The sequence below is a fragment of the Falco punctatus genome (genome assembly GCF_963210335.1).
Source record: "Falco punctatus genome assembly, chromosome: 2".
Lineage (NCBI taxonomy): Eukaryota > Metazoa > Chordata > Aves > Falconiformes > Falconidae > Falco > Falco punctatus.
Genome location: NC_137581.1, coordinates 110586547 through 110608061, shown reverse-complemented (window position 1 = coordinate 110608061; position 21515 = coordinate 110586547). Strand labels below are relative to the sequence as shown.

The window sequence follows — 21515 nt, the reverse complement described above, 5'->3', positions numbered from 1 at the left end:
GCAGTTACATCTCGTTATGGCAAACAGAAAACATACCTGTCATCAGTCTAAATGCAATCATTTGCACAAGTTCAAAAATTGTGCTTAAGAAAAGTTTTAAAATTCTGATTGGCAATGAAGTGGTAGCGAGTGGGATGCTTCCACACTGCTCTCAGATTCTCAGCTGATATAAATTGACTTTAAAGGGACTGGACTAATTTACTCCTCCTAGGATCTGACATATTATTGACCAGAATATAATTGAGAACTGCTGTGTCCTGTATTAATGTTAATTTTTGTTCCCTTAAGTAACTTTTTACACATTCTTTCTTACAATTACTTGTTTGTTCTTTCTCCCTTCTCACTTCATCATACAAACCCAGAGCATTGAATTTCTCAATACAGTTTTAAAATCTGTCCTTTATCTATATGTTCTTTAGTTGACTTCATTAAGTGTTTCGTGCCCTGCACAGATTTGTAGATGCTATTTATCACTGAAACCTTAGGGGAAATCATTATGTTCGCTGCCTTTCAAGAAGCATTGGGCATAGCTTTGTCTGGTTCAATGAAGATCAGCTGTTCTTTTCCTTTTTCTCCTTTTCCTAAAGCTTTTTGCTTTACTTCTGTGTTGTGTTTTGAAAACTATGAAAGCCTTTCATGCCATCAGGCTCTAGTTAGCAGATAACGTTGTTGAAATTGCAGAATATTAGGCATTCCACAGGGATGAAGGATAGTCTAAAAGAGGATGTTGTCAGAATGAAGCCAATAATCTTCAATCTTGTGTTACCTTTTATAATTGCATTTTTATTGACTTGTTCAGCAAACACATTCATACACTTGACAATTGATGGAGTACCATATATCAGCGTAATTGGTAGATAGTACATATCGGTCTTGTTTTCAGATTTTTGACTCCACTCTTCTTGAAAAGAATGTCATGTAAAATATATTGCCACGAGTTCTCCTGTGATCTATGAGGAGTCTTTTGATTATATATGTTTGGGTTTTTTTCATGGTAATCAGGAAAAAAGGGTAAGAAAAATGCAATAATTTAATGGTTAATTTTGAATCTGTCTGGGTTTGGGAGTAAGTTTTATTCTCAGACACTGAAACTCCATAGAAGCCAAGAGTGAGAAGAATACATTGCTGTGTCATATTGCTTGTATTTACCTGTATGAAATTACATCACAGACCTTGAGGCAACTTTAATTCACAGCAGAAGTGTTGCAAAAGTGTCGTTTATCATTGTACAGTCCGTGGACCTGAATGTCCTCAGGTTTTTGAAACTAGTCATTGTAAGTCGTATGAGGCCCTCTACTGGTAGCTACTTGAAAACATAGCAAGGTAATATTTAAAAAAAAAAAGAAAAAGAAAAAAGAAAAAGAGGAGAGAGTGCAATGAAGCTGTCTTTTAAACTTTTAGATTATCTTGTGTTATTCACTCCTGGGCACTAAGCAGTCAATAGTCACGCTTTAAATGTGATTAATGTGACCCACAACACTGCACAAATGACAAATTATTAACAGCTTAAATATTTCACGTTGTTTTTGGTTTTTTTTCGCATATTGTTACATAGAAATTGTATCCTGCGAGGCTGATGTTTTTTTCAGCTATTCTTGTTCTTGTCATATTTTTACTAGGTGTACATTCCAAGCAGAGTGGCAATTGTGCTTCAGAATATGGATATCCCAAAATGAAGTTCTCTCTAACTATCGCTGAAGAAGCAAGTCATAGAAGAAGTGCTGATACGCTGTACTAGTACTAAGTATAACAAAACTTGCTCTAAGGAAGCTTTCTGAAACTGAGTATAGTATTATTAGGTGTTTAAAATGTAAGATTAATATTCGCATATAATTGCAGAGCTCTTGACTTGCTAGAACCTCTTTTGAGGAAACTTTACAAAAGAGGCAGAAAGGAAAATGTTGGTTTTGTAGTTCTAGTAGTACAAAATTACACTTAAGATATTGCAAAGCAGCAGGTATTCTCTATTAAACTGTTGTTTACAGAATTTTATCAGGAATAACAAGAGTGATCCTGCTCCAAAGTTTGTAATTTCTTGTAATCCTCATTCTGATAGTGAATTCAAATGTTCATTATATATTAATGCTTCTTACTAAAAGTAAGTAGTTTGCTTAAATAAAACAGAAGTTTTTGGCTAAAAGGCAGCCTTAACGGTTTGTGGGACCTAATTTGAGGCTCCTCTTCTTCAATGAAGTCCAACATGGAATTAGAAATGTTTATCCAAATGGATGAGAAGGTCCTCTGAGAGTATTGTACTTAGCCATTTTTTATGTCATTAAAGTTGCACAAAAATGCTGAAGAGCAAAACAAGCAGGCGGGATTGACGGGCGACCTGCTGATGCTATTGTGTGTGTTGCTTATTTGATCCCAATAAAATCACTTAGTCTGTGCATCTCACTTGCTACAGCTGGAAAAAATGATACAACTATTTTATTTAGATGACTAAAATGTTCAGTGACAAGAGTGTTTTGTTCTTACTGCAATGATACCACACTGGAAGATGTACTTAAAATGTAATTCTTCCCATTGCATTCATTTCACTAGCGTTAGGACCTTGCAATACTGATTTCACTATTTCCAGAAGCTGCCTTTCAGCTTGGAACATGATGATGTTCTTGCACTTTTATAACTTTTGAAACATTGCTTCTCATGAAGAAGCAGTCTCAAAATACAGCGATCAAACTAAGGTGTTTTTTCGATGAAACCAAGGTAGTTAATTATTGGAGTGCTGCTAAGATTTATTCAAGTGAGTTCCTTCATGAGCTACAACTTTTTTTGTAAAGAGTAAGATTTTGTATATTTGAAAATGTATTGCAGAGTATTCTGGAAAATTAATACCAAATTAACGAGACATGCTTTATTTTGTTCCATTTATTTAAAAACATATTTGAATTGGTTCGGAAAATGAATGTCTTTTGTACAAATCTGAATTTTCTAACTTTTAAAGTAGCCAAAGAGGAAGATGTCCGTGACCATTTCCGAGTCATAATTTTACCCAGTTTCCTATGTGAACCATTGTGTAAATTACTGAATAGTTGTGCCAACACTGAAAATTTATTCAACAGTTCTTGGAATGCTTACTTGTGGCTTACTTCTTAAGCAAAATAAGGGATGGAATAATGCAGCATGATGGAAAACAGTCTTTTGCCAAGTACACACTGAAACGACTTTATGAACATCCCCAGTCTGCTGTGTTCTGTGTGACAGAATTTCATATTGCAGTTGAATACTGTAATACTGTTTAGGATCATGCTTCATTTTCCTCTATGCCACTTTGATCATGGTTTGGTAGTGGGCTAATAAAAGCATTCCCGTTACACTAAGACTTTAAAGAAAATACACTGAAATGTTTTAGCAACTGGAACTGATTATCTTTTTTTTTTCCTAGATTGTTTTCCTTGTAGTGAAATAACGAGCAACTTCTAATACATGTTATATTTACATTGTATTGATCTAATATGTTTTATAGGGTGGTTTGTTTTTTTACTGGCACCAGTTCCAGGTTTCAAAATGTAATCCAAGGCAAGTGTCTGTGTCAAACTTTTTTTTTTATTATTACTTTTTTCCCAAGAGAAGGAATAAATGTATGATGTGAAGTATAAACTGTGTAAAATTACATGCAAAATAAACTCTGAGGAGGATAAAATAAATGCATATATGATTTCATTGTTTGTACTGTAAAAGCATTGTACAGTAGTCTTAACACCAGAGGAGAATATTAGATTTTGCTCCATCTTGAAATCAGGAACTTGTCTTGGTCAGAAAAAGTCTAATGAGATTGGCAGAATATTTGTCCTGTGCACGTTTTTCTTCTGTTTTGAGATAGATTAATAAAAGCAGACTACAAGATTTTCAAGATGAACATATAAAATATAGGAAGCAAAACAACTGGGATTTTTTAAGTCAACCTTCATTCTAACGATGGGTATGCTCATGCCCGTTTTGCGAGGCTGAAAAGTTTTCCCTTGCAATACTCATGAAAAGATAATTTCTTCCTCCAGCTCCTTGTATTCTGATGGGTTATGAAGAGGAATTCAGCTACTGCCGTTTCACCTTCTGCCTAGCACCACGCTCAGATTGCAAGACCTTGGCTAATGCCCCTCCTTACCGCTACGCACTGAGGTTTGTAGCTGCCTGTCACCATGACTGGTTGAAGTGTCAGACACGTTCCAAGAAGCACACGAGTTCCAGAGCTTTTTTGCATGGGTGCACCTCAAGTCAGCACTCTTCAGTCAAATAGGGTAGTTTAGCTCTGTCACGGAAGTTAATGAAATGGTCTGTGGTGATGTATCCCTGGGCACAAAGCTTTCCACAGAGGTTCAGACATCGCGGAGGAACATTCTTTAAAGATAACCTCTCTTAGTGCAAAGGGCCAATAAGGATTTGTATTTCTGCCCTTAGAAATATGTACTTACCTGTCACCTGAAAGAACACTGGCAATTCTTGGTAGCTCTGGCCCCATAAATTGTTGCTCTGTGGTTTCTCTAACAGTCAATGAGAACTCAAGTGCATCCTCACCTGCCGGTTTATCTAAAGATTCGGGCTGACCTTCCCTCCATCAGGCATCACATGTGCTGAGTGGTTCTTTGTACTGAGTAATTCAGGTTCTCCAGGCCAGGTTATTTTTACGGTAACAGGCGGGCAGCCACTAGGCTGGTGTATTCTATGAGCAGTAAGTTCTGATTTCCTGGCTGTTTTCTCCTCCTCCCACAATTCAAGTCTTACTGTCCTGAGGTTTATTTTGAAGATGAAGAATGGAGAGGTTATTTCACCTTGGTGAGTACTTCTGGAAAACAGATTTTAATGGAAAAACTGTTTGGCCTTTCTGTTTGGTTTTTGTTTGTTTGTTTTTTGGTAAATAATTTGTTAACCATTTGCTCTGAAATACGAGAACATGGTGTAGCTAATCCTCTGACAAAGGGAGACCAGCTGTATGAACAGTAGGATACCAGACTAGGTAAGCAATTATATGGTACTCACACATGATGCAAGGTGGTATTTTTCCGTATTAATCTGTCGCTGTTTAATATTTTAAACAACTTGAAAATGTTTTGTTTTCACCGGTTATTTCATGACTCTGGGTTCTTAACTGCCTATTAATGGTTAAAGGAAGAACTTCCAGTTTGTTTAAAAGTCTCCCTTCTCAGAACTCAAATCCAACTTTACTAGTTAAGTAGCGAAGGGTGAAGGTTAACTCAGTGAGCATCAGAAATTATTTCCTTTGACTTAAATAGATGAGGATTTTCTGTTCTGTATATGTTGAGGTCTGTGGTCTGTCTTCTGATCGATAATTTCTGAGGAATTTAAGTATTCAGCGTTTAAAGAGTTCCCTTATTGACTAACATTTCCAAACTGGTAATGTTGTCATTGTTGGGGGACTGCTACAGAGGTGAAGATGTATTTAAATATTTTCATACATCATACGTTAGCTAGGATCTGACTTTCATAAAGATCAGCCTGTAAGTGGCATCTTAGGGAAGTGATTGGCCCCTGTGCTGGGCACTGGTGAGGCCGCACCTTGAACCCTGTGTTCAGCTTTGGGCCCCTCACTGCAGGAGGCACGTTGAGGTGCTGGAGCGTGTCCCAAGCCTGACAGTAGCTGGGGACATGGTCTGTGATGAATGCTGTGTTCATTTTAGGCCACTCGCTTCAAGAGGGACACAGAGGTGCTGGAGTGTGTCTAGAGACGGGCAACGGAGCTGGGGAGGGGTCTGGAGCACAAGGCTGATGAGGAGCGGCTGAGGGAGCTGGGGGTGCTCAGCCTGGAGAGGAGCAGGCTCAGGGGGGACCTTATCGCTCTCTGCAGCTGCCTGACAGGGGCTGTAGGCAGGGGGGGTCGGTCTCTTCTCCCAGGTAACAAGGGACAGAACAAGAGGAAGCGGCCTCAAGTTATGGCAGGGGAGGTTTAGATTGGATGTTAGGAAAAATATTCCCACTGGAAGGTTGGTGAAGCATTATAACAGGCTGCCCAGGGAGGTGGTGGAATCACCATCCCTGCAGGTGTTTAAAAACACGTAGGTTAGGGACATGGTGATGGACCTGGCAGTGCTGGGTTAATGGTTGAATTTGATGATCTTAAAGATCTTTTCCAATGATTCTGTGATGCTCTGAGCTTTCTAACAATTAACGTGAACTTTTTTGCCAAGGAAAACTCTGCACATGTGTGTGTTTTCACACCTCATAGTATATGGTGCAAGTGTTTAGAGGTGTTTGAGGGTGTAGGTTATTTGCTGTAAGAGAGACCTGTCGCTTATGCCAAATATACATTTTAACTCTTTAGATTTTAGAGTTTTATTCAAATTCTTGAGAGAAATGGCATCTTTCTGAAAGTTTCATGAGCATTTAAAAAAAGAATATCCATAAGTTTTGGTCATGTTTGCCTTTATAGAAACATTTTTTTTTTTTCTTTTTGAGGAATTCTTGCTTTACATAGGCTTTTTCATTTTTGTTTTATCTGAAAATAAGTTACAGTAATAGTGATAGGCTGACATATGAATGCTCTTATTAAAAAGAATTATATAAATTGTTGGGTAAAAATAACTGCAGTTGAATATGTTAAAAATATTCTGCTTACGGAAAGGTAGAAACAAAAGCTAATGGTGACTCATTAGATGAGACAAATTATGTTTTTCATGCCTGTGAGTACAATATGTACCCTGTAAATATAAGTAACTCTTGGATATTCATGGTAAATTAAAGCCTAAAATGAATTAGGAAAAAATGTAAGAACTTGTAGGCATTGAAGTAATAGGTGTCAGCTTAGCTGATATTTTTGCATCTTTACAAAGCTATTCTGAACCCTGAAAAAAGATCTAAGTGTTTAATTGAACTAGTTCTGAAAACTGTCTTCTAAGTTAAGACAGAGACAATAATTTCTCAGAATATTAGGGGGGATTAAAACTGATGCAGCAGTAATCACCATGCCATTTGACTCCAAGATAATCTTCAGCATTGTTAAACACTGGGAGGGAACTCCCCCTAAACTTGCTTGTTTCTTCTGACTGCACCTCACAAATCACAACGCAAATGTGTTACACAAGGACAGTCTGTGATAGGATGATGTAAATTTAATGCACTGAATTTTCAGTCTTTGGTCAGGGTATGAGGTTTATGACAAAATAGATACAGTGCCTTTAGAAAGAAAGGTATGTCTGTGAACACTGAAGAAACTAGGCTGCAAATGCTGTAACATTATAGTGTTTTTCCCACAGTATTTTTTTCCCTGCTACTTTCCAGTAGTTTCCTTGTGTCTTTTGTAGCAAAGTACCAACTCTGGTCTATTTTCTACTCTTCTGAATGGAAAGAGGGGTTGGGGACAAGCAGCTAGCTGTCCTGCTGTACTGGGTCTAGCTGGGATGGAGTCACCTATGGTGTTGTGTTGGGGGTTTGTGCCTGAAACTGTGTTGATAAAATATCAGTGGTTTTGGCTGTTGCTAAGTGGTGCTTGTACAATGTGAAGGCTTTTCGTTTCCTACTCTGTCCCCCCTTACCCCTTGCCAGAAAGTGGCTGGACATCTCCTGCTGATGGGAAGTCATCAGTGAATTCCTATTTCTGCTTTGCTGGCACATGCAGCTTTTGCTTTCCTTGTTAAAGTATTAGCTTGATCCACATATTTCACCTTCCATTTCCTCCCCATCCTGAAGGAGAGGGGAGTGAGCGAGCAGCTTGTGAGGGTGTTTGGCTGTTTGCTGGGATCAACCCACTACGTCCACCAAAAACTGAGTGAGCTGTCCACCTCAGAAGGAAATTGGCTGGAAAAGTGAAAGTAGATAAAGCCACTTCAAGTCATTTGAAGGAAAAGGTAGAGGGTGAATCCCAACCTTGCTTGGTTGCCTTTCACAAAATACTGAGTGTATCTCGTGTTTACTTGGGAGCAAGGTAACTGCAGTAGTTTAATTATCCTGCTGTTAAAGTATTACCTGTGTGAATGATCAGATGAAGTCTATGTACTCAGTATATTTCATGCTAAAAGTTCTTGGACCAGTTCTTTTGTAGAAGTAGCACATGATTATGCATTTATAAAAGTGTAACGATACTTCTCTACTTCAAGATCTAAGTAATTTTTAATGTAAATTCCTTTGTAAAATGTTATTCACTATTAAAAGTGGGAAAAAAACCCACCAAAACCCTAACCTTCTATCAAAAGACTACCTTCTGGTACAGTAAAGATACAGAAAATTAACTGAAATGAAAACCTGATCTTTAGAATGTATGAAATTGTAACTTCTTTACAAAGCTCCTTTCATGTGTTGACCACTGCTTCTGGGGGGGTTTTGTCTTTGTTCATGACAGTGGTATTAGACCAAGTGCAACACTTTGAGTCTTTCTCTATTCTGTAACCTGTGTAGGTAGTACGTAAGGAATGTTTGAGGCAATTGCAGTTTTCAGTCTTCAGTAATAAGGTGAGGTTAGCTTTGGGTTGGGGGTTTCTAGGGTAGGGGTGAGAGGGGAGGCTTAAGATACCTGATGGTTTTGTTAAACACCACTTAAATTCCTGCCTTTGCAATTCCACTTATTTTTAATTTTTGACTGTGGCATGTTTTTGTCAAACAGTGAACCCTGTCTGGCAGCAAAAAAAAAAAAAAAAAAAAAAAAAAAGGCACATCTTTAGACTAGCATGAGAAAGCCAATTATGTAAACACATCATGTCCAAAAACTGAAATGTATTTTTCTATCCAGGATTGTTTATGTGAAGGAACTAGTGTTGATCACTTCATGAAATGGAGCAGGATGGCTGTATGGCATAAAGGACTGGGGTTTTGTGCAGAAAACTATTTCCCCAAGGAAAAAAATGTCCCAAGATTTCAAATATGGGATTTTTTTCCTGAAAAATACTGGATTATGACAAGTGAGCGTTTTCATAGAAAGATATTTGTCAAAACCTCCTCCCAGAATACTTCTGTAAAAATAAGAATACTAAGCAAAGTCAGTGCTTGCATTACGTGCAAAGCATGGACACTAACAGTTCTTATCGTTGTTAGTGTAGGCAGCTGTGTGGAGGGGACTTTGCATTGCATAAGTGAATCCCTGTACTGTTCTGAAAATAAGAAACTTTTTTTTTTTTTTTTAATAAGCATGTAAAATGCTAGGGCTATAGGGTTAGCTTTCCACAGGCCTCCTTTGGCTTCTAAAATTCAAATCAGCTGTGTAACTTCTGCCTAGTGCCTGTTGGGGAGGGTTGGCAGGCAGCAATTTGGCCAGGCTGCTGGCCTCAGCATCCTCTTCCCCAGATGGGTCAAGCTGTCCCAGTGGTGCTGCTTGCACAAATGCTGGTGATGCCATGTGATGGAGTGGAAAACTGATTTGGCAGAGATCTAATTCTCTTTAATGGCATAAGGCTGCCAAAATACATAAAGCTGGAAAACAGGCTCTTCACAACTGATAGATATCTCGGTCTTCCTACAACTTGGTAATGAGGATGACTGTGCTGCATCTGTACGATGACTGTATGTGTTTTTTCTAGTTGTGCCGTGTAACAGCCTGCTATGACACAGAACTAACTCTTCCTTCTAGTTTTCAATAACCTCCTGGATCTACCAGCCCCTGTTCCTCAAACTTATTGAACAAGTGTAATACAATACATCATATTCATGGATTAATACTGTGGCCACTTGTCCTTCATGGCGATGATGTGTTTTTTTTAAAAAATCCTAAAGAAATCATTCATTAATGTGATTAATTATTTTAAAACAAGTTGAACATGGTTTCCCTAACTGGGGATAGCAGGTAGGAAGTGATAACGAAAAATTCAGATATATATAATGCAATTTTAACCTTTTTCTTCTTTTTTTTTCTTCCTTTTTTTATCTTTTCCTTTGGATGTAGATAAGTGTGAGGTATCACTGGTGTTAATGCACCCCTAGAAATGCTATCGTCAAGTGCGCACACACACACATTAAAGGGAATATAAAACCATATTGATGTATAGCTAGAAATTACCTAGGGACAACTTTTCTCATTTCAAGAAAGAAAAAAAAAAAAAAAAAAAAAAAAGAGAGACGACATCTAATTACCAAGTTCTTTGTAGGATTTAAGTACTGATGGAGTGGAGGGACGTGAATCCTAGTCTTCCATTGCTGCACAGTTACTTTTTTTCTGAAAACTTCATGTTATTTCTGGTACAAAACATAAAAGGAGCAAATATCCCAGAGTTATGCATCTGCTGTTGCTATAGAAGCTCTCATCAGGAAGTTCTTGCCTTGCAGTGCGTACTTATTATAGTGGTTGATTGTAATAGTCCCATTTAAACCTGAGTGGTGATACATACCTTGTTATGTAAAACACTGTGCAAGGTTGTTTAAACATGAAAGATAATTGCTGATGTTTCATTGGCTGTAATCCATAGGTAGGCATTCCTATGGCTAATTAAATACACTGACCTTTAGTATTAACAGCCTTGATGGGTTTCAAGCCATGACATGCTTTGATGCTAGACATAGGTTTCAACCTGGCTTGCCTGCTTTTGTTTTTTTCTGAACAGAGCTTGTGAATCTTCCAGGTTATTTTGGATAATGTAGGCAGGTGTCTGGTGTGCTTGTGCTCCCTACAGAGTCCTGCCACCTCGCAGGACTGCACCATGTTTAGTCTTGCATGCCTCTAGCTGTTTTCTGTCTATGCATCAAACCATATGGACCTTCTAAACAGCCCTTGTGTCCTTAATCCCTTCCTATTTCTCTGGCTTCCACCACCCAGCAAAGGGGGTATTTTAAATAAAATTTAAATATGTTATTTAAGAAATAAAATATTTTAAATTTAAAAAAAATAAAAAATATATAAAACAATAAAAATGTTGATGCAGGTATTTACAAGGGGTTTGACCCATCTAAAGGTCTGTTAAGGCCAAATCTCTTGGATGCTTGGAGACAAAGGGGACTGCAGCACAAATAAGTATGTTGGCCCATGTTTTACTTTATCCTTAACGGTCACAAGAGGCCCACCTTCTAACTCCTAACTTCCCCAGATTTTACAGATGCCGTCACCCTGCTTTGGTGGCTCCTTTTCAGGGCTGTCCGTGACCTGAAAGGGTTGGTAGTAATGTTTCAGCCGTTGCTTTCACAGTAATTACTGTAACAGTGCAGATGTAAACTGCAATCAGAGATGTGCAAATGAACCATCTTCAGCTTCTTAAATTTATTCCTCCATGTCATCTGCTGAGCAATGCTTGCATGTGGCTGGTAGAGAATTTTCCCTGTGAGGAAAAATTGTAACTCTGAGCATATCCTTGCATATATTTTGAAGTCTGTTTCGTTTGTGCCCCATACAGGTCTACTCTGAAAAGCTGGTGTGTGGCAGAAGACTTGCCCAGGATTTGAGAGAATCATTCCACAACTCGCTGGGTACAGCTTTCGGCACTGGGGGAAGGAAAACAAAGTATGAAGGTAAAGAAGGGCTTGTGAAGACGCATCACCTGCTGAGGTTGCTTTGATGCCCAGTGAAAGTGTCAGAGTTGATGTGAACCCTGCTGCAACCTGCTGGATTAGTGCAGGCAAATCCACCCCCTTCCCATCTCTTGCAGGAGAGTTGGTTATATCCCAACTAGTACACAGGTACTGCATATACTCTAGGGATTAGAAGTATGATGTCAAGAACTCAGATCACAGAATTGCCACGGTAAACATGGATATGAAACCTCAAGCACACACACACACACACACAATTTACTGTTTATTAACTCTTCCAGTTCTTACTGGAATCAATCAAGTGCTCATCCTGTTTTTCAAAGTGACTGCTGCTGGCAGAAGATGCAAGCAGCCAGCAGAGGTGCCTATGGGATAATCCTGCTTATGGGGAAGTCAGTTTTGCCTGGGGATGGACTGCATGTGACAGGAATCCATGTGGAACAGGGAGGCAATAAGTATCCAGATATATCTGGTGTCTGCAGTGAAGCTGTTTCTCTTGCTTTTACATCTTCTGTTGATGTATCTTTTGGTCACAGAAACTTGAACAACTGGGCTTTATTTTTTTAAGCACACATTCTGCAGTATTTTGTACCAGCTTCTATTTCTTTCTGCATCTCTTAAATCGCATCACTAGCAACATCAACCTACTGCTGCACAGTATTTCCGCAAATTATACTGCTTAATTAACCAAGTGGTGTGTCATAATACCACATGACATTTTTCTAGATGTCTAGGCCTAAAAGGCCTGAATTTCTTAGAAGTGATAACAAAAAAGCGGTAGTAGAGTTCAGAAAGATAAAGTGCTGCACATGGTTTGGTATCTCTGCAGGTCTGCATCTACAACAATGATCTGGTTCAGAGAAGTAATATGCAGTTTTGAAGCAAAACCCCTGGTGGTCTCCACCTTCCATGCTAACTCGGTTCCCAGAGTAGTTTTGGGATGAAAAAGTAGATTCTTCAGAGGTGGAACTAAACAACAGTCTCTTCTCCAAAAGCACTCTGCTTGTTCCTTCGTGTGTAATTTGATTAGACTCCAATATTTCCATGCATGACTTCCACCTGCTGCAAGGACTTCCCACATGCATCTAATAAATCTTCTATTGTGAAGCTTCAAATTACACACGGAGGTACGGCTTTTCAGCATAGGAGATGAGACTGCGTCTGATCCGCAGTATACTGCCCAAACCACATGTAATAGTAGATTGAGGAGCTCAGCAGCAGCTGCTTTGATGTGTTCCTAAAATATTTGCAAACATTGATGTAGAAATAATAGCACTGGTCTATTAAGCTACATTTGCAAGACTCTACTACTGTCAATCTATATTTGTTGGCTTAAGCCCTGTTCTTTATGTAACATTGCAAACGAAATTAAAGAGACAGAAATGTTTCTGAAAATGTTTACACAGAACTGATGTTGTGAATCTCCAATTATTTTTACAGTTATCTTCCTGTAGCCGTTATGGCATAATAACAGCCTTTAGTCATTGTTCTTCTGCCTGCTAAGGCGAATAATGTGCTTGTCTAATGTAACAGAAACCGCAGTCAGTAGCAAAATCTTTAATATCTAATTTGCTAAACCTTATTTTGCACTTTTTCATCTGAAATGCAGATTTAGAAATTGAAGTAGTATACGTAACAATTCAGTGCACAAAATCATTACCAACAGGATGTTTGGATGGCAGATGTAGTTCGGTTTGGGAGGATTTTTTTTAGCTGAGACAAATTTATCTTAATGTGCGGGAAGATACTTAAAAGTTAACAAGTCTTATGTTGTTTTTTGGTTTGTTTGGGGGTGGGGGGGTGGGGGTTGGTGGGGGGTGTGTGGTTTGTTGGGGGGGTGGGGAGTTGTAAGAGTTTAGGGGTTTTTTTAATTTTATTTAGCAGCCCATTGTGAAACAGTTACTCCCCCCATGCCCTAAAGAGTCTCATTTCCAGTCTCCTGCACCTAAGGGTTGCCATAAGCTCAAAACGAGAAATTCATTTTCAGTCGTCGTTGAGTTTGATGCTTCCTTGTGCCACAAACATGTTCACATAAGGGATTGTGGGGGATGATCTGTGTCTCCAGCAAAACCACAGGAGAAGTGGTGTTGGCCTGCTATGCGTATAGAGGATATCATTGTCACATAGAGGACATATTTCAGGATTTACATTCCAGTACTCTGCTGATACAAGGATTCACTGCTTCCAGATATTGCGATGTCTTTCTCTTACTAAGTTCTTCCTTACTTAATTGCAGTCAGGAAGAGCCCACCTGTGAATTAGATGGGATGAATACTGCCCTTGATGCCCTTCACATATTTTATTTTGCTTACTTTCAGCTGCATTTTATCATAGTGCGGTAATGCTCTAGCAAATAGAGTAATTGGGGAGGGTATCATGTTTTATGTTAAACATCAAAGGTATGAAATGGAGCCCATAAGAGGTTGTACTGTGCTTTTCACCATGCTAGCCCTCTTTTCAGCTTTGCAGCGGATTCCCAGTTGGAGCTTCAGAACCAACTGGCTCTTGCCTGGCTAGTCACTCTTAGGCCCAGAGATAGGCAAAAGTGTCTTTTTGGAGCAGGTAAAAGGAAACCTGCAGGTGCTCCCCATACCTGGTCACTGGAAGCATACGTTGCCCAGGCATCAGGTGGCTGCAGGGTAAGGATTATCCCAGAAGTCACGAGAGAACTGTTGTGGAGTCACAGGAATAACAACCTCCCTTACCCTTGCTGGCAACTGACAGGTGAGAAGAAGAAATGTGGGGATGTTTTCTTGTGTTCCAGTATTCTGCCAGCTTGGGATGAAAGTAGCACACCGGTGCGAGGAGGTCACCAAGGCTGCGCTGGGCACTGTCGCCTGCCGGGCACCTGCTGTCCCAGCCTCTTCCAGCTGAAGGCAGCGCAGGTGGGTCATGGTGAAGGAGAGTGCTGGGTGTTTCCAAGGCACTGCGAGCTTTCTGCCGTCTCTTGTCAGGCCTTTCATTGGCACAGCGTGAACCGATGCAGAGACCACAGGCTGGTCTTTACATGGCCAGCACATGTGATCTTTAGTGACTCCGGGGAAGCTGTGATGCATACCAGTAAATGTAAAGCTATTCCTATTCAAAGGATGTGGTTGTGTATATACTGGGATATATAACTAGCGTGTTCTCTGGCACTGCATATGAGACTGTTTGATTTCCCTAAGATTAACTATTTTTTCCTATATAAATACACTAAATATGCCTACTGTAGCTATCCATACACTGTGGATATCTACAGTTTATATCAAATATACCTTTAATATCACCAAAAATTAATTTCATTTAAGTATAAATTAAATCATCAAGATTATCCAAACTTCTTTGTTAATCCAAAGCCTATGTAAATGCTTGTATCCCTGTGCCAGGCACTAAAATCAAGATTATGGAAGGACCTTCAGGAAGAAGAGTTAGTATTATTTTTCATTGGAAAACCTCACACAGAGGTCAGTACTGTGATGGCTGCAGCGGTTCTGTGAACCTGATGCTTATAGAGGCACTTCAGCTGAATAACAGCAGCTCAGACATTCATGCTTAGTTCAAGGAATTTCAGACACAAACTTCTGCACAGTGTCAGGTTCTGGCCCTGCTGACTATAGATTACAACACAGTTAGGAAATATTGACTCCAAATACATTTGTTGCTTATAGAGTAATCCCTGTTTATGTATTCAGTTGATACCAGAGAAAGCAAAAATTATTTATAAGTACAGATTAACTTCCATTAAAGCTTAAAAAAATGATCTTGGAAAATTTTTAAGAGAGCTAAGCAAAAATATTAAGCTCTCATTCTCATTCCAGTCCTTCAGGAGAAGTTATCATTCAGTTTTCATAAAAATCCATCAATAACTAGAATGGATTTTCTTCTCTAAGTAGAGCTCAGTGTCTCCTCTCTGGGTGAATAATTGAATGTATTGGTTTATTCAGCACACCGATAGTGTACAAATATTTAAGGATCACATTAACAGTTTTGATCTTTTGCTACCAAAGTAAACAATGCTTTGTAATACTTGAAGCATTCCATTTGACCTAAAATAACAAGGTTAATTTTGAAACAGCTGAAGAACAGAACAACTGACGGACTAGTGTTGCCAGGGGTCCAGTTGTCATTTTTAGAGGTCTCAGTATTAATGTGATACAGACCTAGATGCAAAATGACTGTCCTCTTTACAAAGCAGTGGTAAGGTTGGTGTGAAATACCCAAATGCCTGTTGGTTCAGAAAAACATTGTGAGTCTCAGCCCTAGTGATGAGTTACACCCGTGTGGGAGGTGAGATGTCTGGGGTAGAATTTCTAGTGCCCCCAGAATTATTGGTCACCTGTGCCAACAAAACAGCATTTAATGCAGCAGGGCAGCCCCTGCACCTGGGGTATCTTTCTTTCTGTGGGTCGGGGTACCTGTCAGAGAGGTGAGCAGCCAAGGTTGTGCCTCGGGTGCTGAGCAAGACAGCAGCTGGGCTTCGTGCCCGCCAGTGGCCTCAGCCACCCGTTTGGCTTCAAGGTGACACAGCTTGGCTTGCATGTGTCGCTAGTTTACATCTGTGACTTAGCAATGCCATGGCCTGAAGTGCAAGTGGTGCTAAAGCATTGAGTTTGTCCTGTGATCTGCAATACCTGGCCCTACTGTATCTGCATCCCCTGCTGTCCCGTTTTTAGGGCTGTCCTGTAACCCACCTGCGGATCCATGCTCTCTCAAAGGGCCATGCGGTGGTTGTGTGTGCAATCCTGTCTCTATTGGTTTGGCTGAACGGTCAAACTGTGTCACAATCCTGAACAGCTTTCCCCGCCCCCTAAGCAGGATGTTCTCCACAGAAAAAGTGTGTGTATGTTTCTAAGTGCATGTATGGCATATGTATGCGCACACAAATATGCATCTCTCATTCTATTGGAGTGCAAGAAAATTGCATTGATATTAATTACATCCTTTTTAGGGTCAGGAACAGCTTGTTTCTGTGTGCCTGAACAGACCTAACACAAAGAAGTTCTGGTTTATTTATGAAATTCCTAGACATTTCTGCAAAATAAATCAATAATAAAACCTTCCTTAACATGCGATCAATCAGTCTATTTACAAAGATTTCTTTTTTTCAGGAACAAGATGAAAAGGCTGATCTTTCTGTTTGGGATTTCTACTAATACGACTTTTTTTATAGGCTGTGCACTCATTAAGGAAAACATACAGACAGGCAAACATCGCATGCCTGTATATTTCTTTCACATTAAGTATACTTATTTAAATATTAAGTGAAACTGTTGTCCTGACAACTTGCTAAAGCAGCCACTGAGTCTGTGTAATCTCGAATGCTGTAGCTCAAGTAGTTTCAAAGCCATTTGTTTGTTCAGTAGTTTCTTCTGAATCTTTCATTGAACTAGCTTCCCTTAAGCAAGTGAATGTAGTCCATCAGGAAAGTTCTGGGATCAGAAATTCTAGGTCAGTGGGAATTAATACATTTCCTCCTTAAGGCTGTGTTTTTTTCTTTGTCATATGGAGGTGTCGTTACCATTAACTCTGATACCTTGGGATCAGAATTACATGAAGTAGAAGGCAGAATTCAAGACTAAGTATACTTACACTATTCAGAAGTCTCTTAATATTGTAAATTAGTGCTAAAATTCTGCCTACCTCATCAAACTTTGTATGGATTATGGAACAGATGTGGGTTCCTACCGATCCCATATATATATATATGTATATCTCCTAATATATATGGATAGGTAGCTATCAGCCATATAATGATCATCTAATAAGAGCTGCTAATGATTGGCAAACATATCTTTTTTATTACTTGACTTTTACCTTTCTTAGTATTTTTGCTGTATCACCAATCTGCTGTGTGGCGAGTGACCTAGTTATTTTATTGCAAGCTCTCTAAAAACCTCTGTCCGCAGAGGTCACTAAGAACGTTGTGCCTGTTGTCTCGTGATGTTTGGTAACCACAACAGCTAACTGCCCTGCGTCTGTGTTTGCTGTGGTGTGTTTTGGTTGTGGTATCTGTGCGTGCTCAGATACTTGCTGTCAGGAATGGCAGTGCCTTGGATGTTCCCTTTAGCACAGTGCAGCCTTGGCCTGAGGAACCTTTTCTTCCTCATCTGGTAATTACTTCAGAAGAGAAAAGGGGAGAGAGGTGCACAGGATTGTGCTGAAGTGAGTAAGTAAAATGAAGATGTCTTAGCATGTGGTATAAGGCACTGCAAAATGGTTCATGGGTCAGATGCTGCATGTCAATGCGATGCTGCCATGCCCCAAAACTACTCTTTTGCCAATCTAGAAATAAATTTAAGCAAATATTTAAACTGAGGGGTGCCAGTGAGATAACAGCCTTAAAGTTGAGTATATGTTGTATGCTTACCATTTTTCCTTTTTCTTCTGGACTGGAGAGCTCGGTGTCATATAGAATTGACGTACAGATAGTCAAGAATCACTCTCCTTGACTTACATTAAATCACACCGGACCTTCTACATCTTGTCTTTTTGGGGAAAAAAGAAACAAACAGCAGCAACAACAACAAAAGCCCAACTGGAATGACTCTGTAAGGAAAGCTGCAAAATCTCTCATAAGGTCAATGAAATTAGTCACAGTACTGTCAGAGATTGCCAAATCCAACCCATGCCATTTATTTTCTGGCTCCCTTTTGCTTACTGTTTGTCAATCATAAATATGTTTTCCCATTAATTATTGTCAAGTGCAAACCCTTTTATGCTGTCCTGATTTATATATATATTTAAATTAAATGTTGAAGGACTGTGGTGCTTGTGATGTGAGTTAAACACATTTCAAACCTTAATAAGCCTATTTTTATATTATGGTGCTTGAACTACAATCATACTAGAGGGATGGAGGGGGGGAAGAGAATTAATGGGTTCCTCTTGAAGTAGAAAAAAATTATTCATTTCCGATAAAAGATCTTTTGATAATTTACTCTTGACTACACTACTTGATTTATCTCATCTTCCCATATTAATTTGTTTTTAATTTTTTTCCCTTGCCTTCTGAGGTTTTCTAGCTTCAGTAGTAATTCTGAGATGGTTGGATTAATGGACTACAAAATCTAACAAACATTTTTGAACTAAAAGAACAGAGAGCTTAAACACTTGAGCTAACAAGCAATAGAACCTTCACATAATAAACTAGAAATCTAGCTTTCCAGTGTTTCTATATAAGATGCTGGAAGTTGATTATTTAGTTCATCTACTCCATGTCCCTGCTAAGCCATGATAGTACTTTTCTTTAGTCTGCAGTCTTTAGAATGGGTTAAATATTGGTACTTCTCTTGTTTCTCTTAAGTTACCATGTATAGGCAGATACGTATTATTGACAGTAGGGCTTTTGGATGTATCAGCCTCTATTTCCCTCTTTTTTTCTCCCCCGCCTCACCACCCCACCCCACCCCACCCCCGTTTTTACTTTTTTTCCTGGTTTTTTTCTTTTCTTTTTTTTTTTTCCCCCTGTGTTTTTTTTTTTCTCTTGTTTTTTTTTTTTTTCCTGGATTTTTCTTCCCCCCCCCCCCCCCCCCCCCCCGTTTTTTTTTTCCTTTTTCCTGGTGTTTTCTTTTTTCCTGTTTTGTTTTGTTTTGTTTTTTAAGAGCTGTTTAGTTCTTTCCTCAAATGTTACCAGTACATCTCCCTAAATCCTTGTGAAAAGATTAGTCTGTGTAACCATATCGATGTTATTACATGCTAACAAGACATTCTCAGTGCACGTATTTTTGTCTCATTTGCAGCCTGTTGGTGTGCTCTCAGAATGAACCATGCTGGTCAGGATTAGCAATCCTTGTAGGGCAGATGCACAGTTGTGTTATTTAATAGAGAGTCAAGATATTACCTGCACCACTACAATGATTTTAAGAACCTAACGTGCTACTTAACTGCAAACACAGATTAGAATAATTAAAAGAGCACTGGAAAGGAGGGAAAAAAATCAGAGGGGTTGGAAACATCACAATTGCCCTGCCACTGAGCCCCCGAACTGCTCCTTGGCCGGTGTTTGGGTAGGCAAGTGCTTCAGTGCAGACCGTGGTGCCTTCACCATGAGCTTATGCCTGGAACTCAGGCGGGTGTGGAGTACTCCAGCATGATGAATGTTGATGGGAAATGGTAGAAGTTGAAGACACACTGGTTTAACCCAGACAGGAAGAATTTTGATGCAGCTGTGGACTGCGCTTAGGACTGTGAGTGAAGCAAGAGAGGGGGAAACTTTCTTAATTAGTTGGTGAAAGGTAACAAGTCAGAAATGGAACCTACATGAACTGAATAGTGAAAGTCTTCTATTATATTCTTTGTCAACATTAGAAACAAACAAACCAAAACAAACAAACAAACAAAAAAACCCCACACACCCCCAAAAAAATAACAACCTTGAGGACAGGGAAGACAGTTAAGTAGACTTTGGCAGATCAGTTGAAGTTAGTATTGAAAGAGGAAAGGTTTTAACCCTTTATGCTGGGAAACTTGTTGCTACTTTCCCCACTCGCTGTGTCATTCTTTCTGTTGTTTTCATCCACCTTGTTCCCTTCTGTGCACTCCTGTGCATGCATGTTGTTCCGTTTCCACCTGTGTCAGAGCCAAATTTCCTTGGCTGTGCACCAGAACAGGAGGAGGTGATGCCCAAACAGCACTAATAGGTTTCAGAATACCCACCAAGGCACCAAACCTGCTGAGACTGACCAGGTGAATAGTCTAGATCAGACAGTTGCAAGAAGCAGTTTCAGCTGAGACACACAGTATGTGCTTTCATGGATGATGGATCGTGTTTTATCCTGAGATATATATATATAAATTAAGCATTTTCTCCTTTACTAATCTGTTGTATTTGTCTGTGTTGGCAGCAACGTAGCACAAATCAATTGAGATTCAATAAGAACACAGTTTCTTCTTTGCTAAGAAAGATTACGTGCTGTTCAGTACTGAATATCCACTCTCTAGCAACATAAATCTGATACCTTTTATTATATTTATCTTGTGGAAGTGTTGAATATCAAATTGTCATTCTATAATTTTATTTTTTCTCTAGTGTATTTTAGTTCCTTTTTCTCTGTTGTATTCTAATTAATAAGTTACCAAATTTAAGGACTGCTTTTTCTATTTGCTATAAAGCAATGTATTAGCTGGTCTTTGTTCTTGAACCTTATATGGCTGTTAAATGTTGTGTGCTAACATTAAGAGGATTTTATGTGTACTCTGAAAAATGAAAACATGTACAAGCTGTAACCTTTAAAGGTCCTTATTTTCAGCAACTTACAAGTGCTTGGGCAACAGCACTTTTCAAGTGATATATATGACACACCCGTCTTCAGTATTTTCTTGGTTGAACAGCATAGGTGGTGGATTTGGTTTTGAAAAATTAATATTTAGTATAAAGCCCAGGTTAATTTACATTCTTCTTTTCTATAATCTGATGCCTTCACTCTTTCATAATTACATATGAATATTTTTAGAACTCTGCTGCTCAAAAACAGATATTTTTTTTTTTTTAATAATGATGTCTAAATTTGTGTAGCTTTTATTTTTTTATTTAAGGAAGTCTGGGAAAGTATAACTTTGCCTCCTTTCTAGGTACTTGTAGCCTTTAAATGTTGAGTGTTTCATTAAAGCACACCTACTCTCTTTTCCACGCTTTGCATTTTAGTCAATTCCTGGCCAAATAGCACATTTTCAGTGATTTTGTCCTTCCTTGTTAATTAGTTCCTGAGCAATCACTGATGATGTTCCAATTTTCTGAGCTGTTTAGTTGGTTGGAGTTACGTATGGCATTTAAAGCACCTGTCCTAGATTCAAGGCTTTTCTGGTATACCCTGTGATTAAAGCAATGAATATAAATGCCAAAGAGGGGAAAAAAGCAGCTTGTTCCATATCATAGCCTTTTCAGTTTCAGGTCTTTGCCTTCCAAGTCACTTTTCCATTTCTGTGACCCAAGGGAAGAAATGAGCTTTGCAGCTTACTCTGGAAGGTCAGTGGCCTGGGGCTGCTCCGAGGAGCAAGGGGAATGAGCCCAGTGCTGTGGCTGCCTGTGCAGCAATCCCTGCTCACAGCCTTTCCCACATTTAGAAGGTACCTGTGCCTTTGACCACAGCTGGAGTTGAGGGTTGGTTTTTTTGGGTTTTTTTTTGGGGGTTTTG

General features: G+C 39.1%; 1 protein-coding gene across 4 annotated transcripts in view; it reads left to right on the top strand.

Moving 5' to 3' along the window:
* GBE1 (1,4-alpha-glucan branching enzyme 1) overlaps positions 1–3654 on the top strand; it is a 168737-nt gene extending 165083 nt beyond the window's left edge. For all 4 annotated transcript variants that reach the window (XM_080374521.1, XM_080374522.1, XM_080374523.1 and 1 more), the window contains one exon: positions 1620–3654. In XM_080374521.1, coding sequence (XP_080230647.1) covers positions 1620–1676 — 57 coding nt within the window. In that variant the 3' untranslated portion in view covers positions 1677–3654. The remainder of the gene's footprint in view (positions 1–1619) is intronic.
* Positions 3655–21515: the final 17861 nt, after the last annotated feature.